A 6,225-nucleotide genomic window follows, 5' to 3' on the forward strand; every position below is an offset into this window, starting at 1 on the left:
AGAACTACTAAATAAAATGGAAGATACATAAACAAAGGAGAGTATAAATTGAATGTATCTTGTATTTTTGCATATATATATATATATATATATATTTTGTTCACATACGAATTTATTCATTACTATAATGCTATTGTAAATGTGAAACTTATGGTCGTAGATTCGTATGTGATCCATCTTTATTTGAACTTGTGACGAGTATTCACTGTAGATTTCATCTCAACCCAATATCTATAACAAATCTGAAGTCTCTATAATGAATTTTCATTTCCTGCCATTTTCGACAACTTATATCTACCTATATAACCTGTCTATCATTACTGAAAGATATTGTGATTCCCACACTATGTGACTATGCCTAACTGGCGATTGCAATTGCGCAAAATGAGATAAAGAGCATGATGTTGATTAAAAAAACGGCAAACGAGCTTTACCCATTTCTTTTTTCTTACTTGCAAAGCAAGGAAGTAAGCAATCAATTAAGTCTGTCCCCGCACAAGTTTTCAATAACATTATCATACAAACAACAACAACAACAAAAAATCATATCGTGGCAAATTTAGGACCAGATCAAAAACCGAAAGCGGTTTTCAGAGTTGCGGCCAAGACGCAGATCGCTTGATAACAGGTTTCATGAGTTTGTCTTCTTCGAGAGAGATCATACCAATGTGTGAAGGGTCTTCTAGCAACATTTTAGCCACTAAGTAACCTGCGATAGACCAAGTCTGGTATTTCCTTGCTTGTTTTCCAACGTACCTTCCGAGTTTACCGTCGTAATACTCTGGCCAGCAGTCTCTGTGAAGACGCGATTCTATGAGGTCAACCGCGCGTCTTGCGATCTGCGGTCTCCCTGTCTTAATGCACGCCGCCGTTAGCTGCCAAAGCAGAACTGCACATTGAGCAAAGAAACACAAAAAAGGCGGTCAGAATCAACTATTCGGATTGTATTGACAAATTTATCACTACGCAACATGTCATGTCTATCCAACATTTCAAACAGAATATATCAAAGGGTTGCCACAAAAATATATATACAAAAACGAAAGAAATGCGGTCATACGACATAAAAGTTGGACCGAACTGAAGTTACTCGAAATTGAAATCAAAACCGAACAAGCAGCATATGAAATGTCTTATGCAATCAGTCTCCAGGGAAAGAAAATAGACCTGGCCAAGATCCACCGTTGTGGTAGCTCCATCGTGTGTTCTTGGGGTCACAGCCAGTGACGATACGCCACTCGTGGCCCTCGAGGCATGGATAACAAATCTTGAGGGGCATCTCACCTACAAGCTCTGCCCAACGGTGCTCAAGGAGATCCATTATGGCCATGGACTGATCTGGAGTGGCCAATGAAGAGAGTATGGAAACACAATTGCCGAGTGCGAACCACCTGAAATCCATATGGGCAGGTCCTACGTTTCCCACAAAGTAGCCTCCCCGAAGAGGCATAAAGTCGAAAACCCACTCCGGTATGGAATCCGGCATCACATTGAACTTGTTCACCGCTGTGTGGGAGTATTCCTCTGTCTTGAACCTTTATAGAAAAATTTGTATGAGCTTTTACTCAACTTTTGATGATTTATATATATATATATATCATTTAAAGCATATACAAGTATACCTGTAAATGTCATTGAGGTTCTGGTGATCGAGCCAGAAGTAACTGCGCATATGGAAGCTCAAGGCGTGAAGTCTCTTAACGATCTTCTCAATGCACTCTCTGCCATCTCCGTCCGGCTTTAACATCGACAAGGCAGATCTCAGAGCCATGAAGAACAATGCTTGGATCTCAATTGGATACCCATAAACACCCTTCAAATTCAAAACCACACAACAAAAAATCATTTTTTTTTAGATAACCAATCACTAATATTTTTAATGCGTCTAAGATTGATCAAAGATGTCCTTAATTACCATTCTCCGATCAATCATGGAGCATCCATCAGCACAAAGCAGCGTGGGGAATGTGTCAAACCCTTCAGCCAAGCACAAAGACAGGATCAGCTTCATTCCCTTTTGACACTCTGGTGTCTCAGAGAGAGTCAAATCTCCAGTAGATTTGGTGTAAGCACGGAGAAGGATAATCCACCAAAACCCTGAATCTACAGGAGCCACACGTCCAATGGCGCTTTCACCAAAATCTGCAACAATGTTATCCGTTTCTCTGATAGGATCGTGAAGCACCTTAAAGCTAGCAGGCATCACACCTTCTCCTAGCTTGAACCTGTCCACACGTTTCTCCCAACCTTGAAGCTGAAGTGTCTTAAGCAAGAAGTGTTTCACTATATCCGGTTCACCATTCATCAGAAACGCCAGCGCACTCGGTACAAAGTCCCTCACAAACACCTACAAACAACCAAAAAAGATCAAAACTTTGTTTAGCCAATCCAACGAATTACAAATCAATTATTCCAAAGATCAAAACTTTGTATATGATATTTACCTGATCGTAGTTCAAGACCTCGTCAGTGGTATTATCAACAGCTGCAAGAGTACCAACGGGTTGACCACGGAAGAAGACCATAGATCTCCTTAAAGCCTCCCAAGCCTCAGCCATCATAGGATGAGGTTCAAAAGAGTTTCTAGCAGAAGAAAGAGGCGTGTCAAGCACCGATCTACCTCTAGGAGAATCGTGCATACCGTCATGTCTACTGTAACCAGTCGAGAGCTCACTCATGGACCTCTCATCAAAAGATCTCTTCCTCTCAATCTTCAATCTCGGTTTATCCAAAGCTCGAGTCAGATCAAGATCATCCATCTCAGATAAAGAACAGTGTGAACCCACAGCTCTTAATCCAACACCTTCCATCTCAAGTTTTTTTTTTAATTCGTAATCACACTCTAAACCAAGATCTAATCAAATTTAAAAAAATTATAACATTAGTTGACTCTTTAAATCTTGATGTAACCCCTAATCCTAAAAAAAACAAAATTAAAAAAACTCTTCGAGTTGTGTTGTGTTGTTGGAACACGCGAAATTAACTTATTGTTAGATGCAATGTGTTACACGGATTTATGCGAATAAAAACTATGCCTTAAAAAGCTAAATCTTATTCCAAATCGTATAAATGAATTCATAAACAGATCAAGATCCATAAAAAAGAGTCAAACTTTATAATAAAGCTACAAGAACCAGAACTAAATCATTCGCGAAAGAAAGAAACAAAAAAAAAACAGATCTAAAATCTACCAAACGAAATCTTTTTAAAAAAAAAAAAAAGTGAGAGACAAACCTCCGGCGTAGTATAACTGAAAAATCGTCGGCGGCGGCGGTGGAGGCGGAGGAGGAGAAGATGATCTCCGTCGTGAAATGAGGAGAAAGAGACGGAGAGACTTATAGAGAGGGAAGAAGAAAGGAAAAAAAGAAAAAAAAAAGGGAAAGAGTGAAGAAGCTGTTATTTATAACGACGGGCGAAACGGAACGCTTTAACGGTGACTGGTAAAATTGAAGACGAGAATTTAAGTTGACCTGTTATAACCGGTCAAAAAGGTATACTTGTGAAGTCTACGTGGACTAAACGACGACGTTTTGTAGCTGATCTGACCTGCTTCGTCTGATTTGGCGTTTGTTTTTTTCTCTACGAAAACTTGATTTATCGGTTTCCCGTTTCTTTCTTTTTTTCTTTCGGACAATATATATACACCAAACTTGTTAGTGTTAGGTGGACAGTACATTTACTAGGTATTAACTAATACTACACTAATATTATTATTTACTGCGATTTGTTTTTTTATTAAATAAAAATAAATTTTGACAACTTCTCTATAATATTTAATTTTATCTCTCCAAGTTGTTAGGGTTTATTCGAGGTAGTCCCAAGTTCCAATGTCAAAATTAGTGTATATTTTTACTTCTTCCTCTAATTTATAAAATTTTGGTCCATTAAAACGTTTAATTATTTGTATTTGCCGGCTAAAAGATTGAAGAATTCGTTTTTTTTTCTGTGAAAAGTTGTACTTTTTATATACTGTATATGGAAAACGTGGACTTTACAGGATGAAGAAATAAAATTTTAGGTGGATAAAAAAATACTTAAAGGCGTTGGACCTACATATATCCGAGCCGGATTTGCTAACTATTTTATGGGGAACATATAATTAATGTAGACCAAATATTGAGTCAATATAATAATATTAAGGTGACTATTACATAAGAATTTCGAGGAAATGGGGTTTTATTTTTATTTTTTTGGTTATTTTTTTATTATTATAATATGCAATGGGATAGACATGCATACGTGGAGTCATCGTCTGATATTATCTTTTTTTTCATAACGAAATATGAGAATTTAACTGTGGCCAGTTTGTCACATATTTGTTACTCGTAAAAGAGTTGTTCATCGTGTTTTCAAGTGATAAGAGAGTTATAACTGCGTGTCTTCACTAAAATCATCATTCATAATATGATAGCAAATTAAAAACTTAGTTCTAAATAATGTTCAGTCTTCAGACAAATTAACAATTTTTTATTACAATAGGATAATTTAGTAACAATGTAAATTTCTGTATAATAAAAACAGAGAAGCTAAGCCTAACAACAAATTTGGACAAGCTTCTCTAAGAAATATACTAGCCAGTAGCCACAACATTTTATTTTTTCCGTATTGAAATTCAGTTGGCACAACATCATCAATAGAGTCCATTCTGTGGTATTTTGTTGATTGATTCTATTTAAATTTATCTAATTTCATAGAATTTGACATCAACCTTTTGCTTATCAATGAAAGTTCCAATTCCGATCTCTTTCCACAATTACGAAAATTAACACATTGGATTTTAGTATCCGCATGTATAATGATGTAATTATAGTTTGAGGTAAGTTGCCTATATGGTTATATAAAATGGAAATATTCATTTCGATGTATGATTGGCTAAATAGCTACCTTGTAGTGGTTAAAAATATATATTATAAGATACTTGCAACTTTGGGATATAACATATCGTGGAATAGATGATTAGCTGAATAGATATCTTGTAGTGGAAAAATGACATAAACTATAAGGTGGTTAGCATTTTGGATAACATATCGTGGAAGATAAGCTACCAAAAAAATGCAATACACGTCGATGACTAAACAAATAGTGTTTTAAGCTGTTAACCATATGTTCCTCGTGTTCCTTTGTCATATTGACAAACATTTCATCAATTTATAGAATAATCCAGAAAATAAAATAAAAGACCAAACTAAAACCCTTAATAATAAATAAACAGAAAAAAAAAAGAAGTAAATTATCTGTATCAAAAAGAAAAGGTAATTACTTTCAATATCTATATAAATATTAATAATTAAGTTAATAAATATGTGATTCCATAACTTAATGAAAACCCTTTAACAAAAAAAAAATGATCTCGTGACTTATGTACAAATTTGTAGCCCATAGGCTTTACCATTTGGTATTTTATTTGACATAATTTTCCTATTTTTTTTCCATAATTTAGTTGTAGTGATTATCTTTTCCTTTTTTCAGATTAGCTACGAAGCTTTTATTTCAAATCCCTCTATGTTCTCCTTTTGATATTGGAGAGGTTTGGATTCCGGAAAGCTCTTATCATAGATGGAGGGTTTTGTGTTTTGTTTAGGAAACATTGATATCATGTTATCAACGGTTAGTAGCAGAGATCTGTATTAAGCTATTTTTCTGGTTTAGGCTTAAAAGAACATATCATGTCATGTCACCAACTATATTTATTTGCAAAGAAACATCACCTGTCTTTTGTTTTACCAACTACAAATCGGTGGTTGAAGCTATTATTTTTACTTTCTCCTTCTTTCTTTTTTTTTTTTTTTTTGTCAAACTTATTTGTTTTTTTGGACAAATTTTTTGTCAAACTTCTTTTTTTACTTTCTCTATGGTAAGTTCAAACCTATTTCTGGTTTCTTTGAAAAAGGTGGGAAAATAACAACTTGGTCAAAACGTGTTTCTTGTGGTAGGAACCAAGTATGTTGGGTTGTTGCCCGACGACTAATAAGTAGATAAATTAGTTTTTTTTTTTCTTTTTGTCACATTGTAGATTTTATTTTATATCAAAGTTTTATACCAACATATATACATATCAAATGAAATAAAATAGTATTTTCTTATAATGAAACGGTAGTACCCACTATCTAAGCATTTATCATATCACGTCTGCCACTGGTCTTATCTCGTAATATTTTATCAGCCCGTTTCGATTTCTATATCACACAGTTTACTTAGTGTACAATCGGTCTTACTTATTTGATG

The 6,225-nt window shown here is 34.9% G+C and overlaps 1 protein-coding gene across 1 annotated transcript; it reads right to left on the bottom strand.

The window, feature by feature from the left end:
• Positions 409 to 3,377, bottom strand: LOC104777476 (alkaline/neutral invertase CINV1). Its single transcript, XM_010501738.2, has 6 exons — positions 3,235 to 3,377; positions 2,445 to 2,854; positions 1,916 to 2,347; positions 1,623 to 1,813; positions 1,168 to 1,535; positions 409 to 889 (listed from the first exon to the last, which is right to left on the bottom strand). Exons 2-6 carry the CDS (start codon positions 2,808 to 2,810, stop codon positions 591 to 593), a joined length of 1,656 nt encoding a protein of 551 aa, XP_010500040.1. The 5' UTR covers positions 2,811 to 2,854; positions 3,235 to 3,377; the 3' UTR covers positions 409 to 590.

This window comes from Camelina sativa, chromosome 3, assembly GCF_000633955.1.
Source record: "Camelina sativa cultivar DH55 chromosome 3, Cs, whole genome shotgun sequence".
In the NCBI taxonomy this organism is placed as follows: Eukaryota; Viridiplantae; Streptophyta; class Magnoliopsida; order Brassicales; family Brassicaceae; genus Camelina; species Camelina sativa.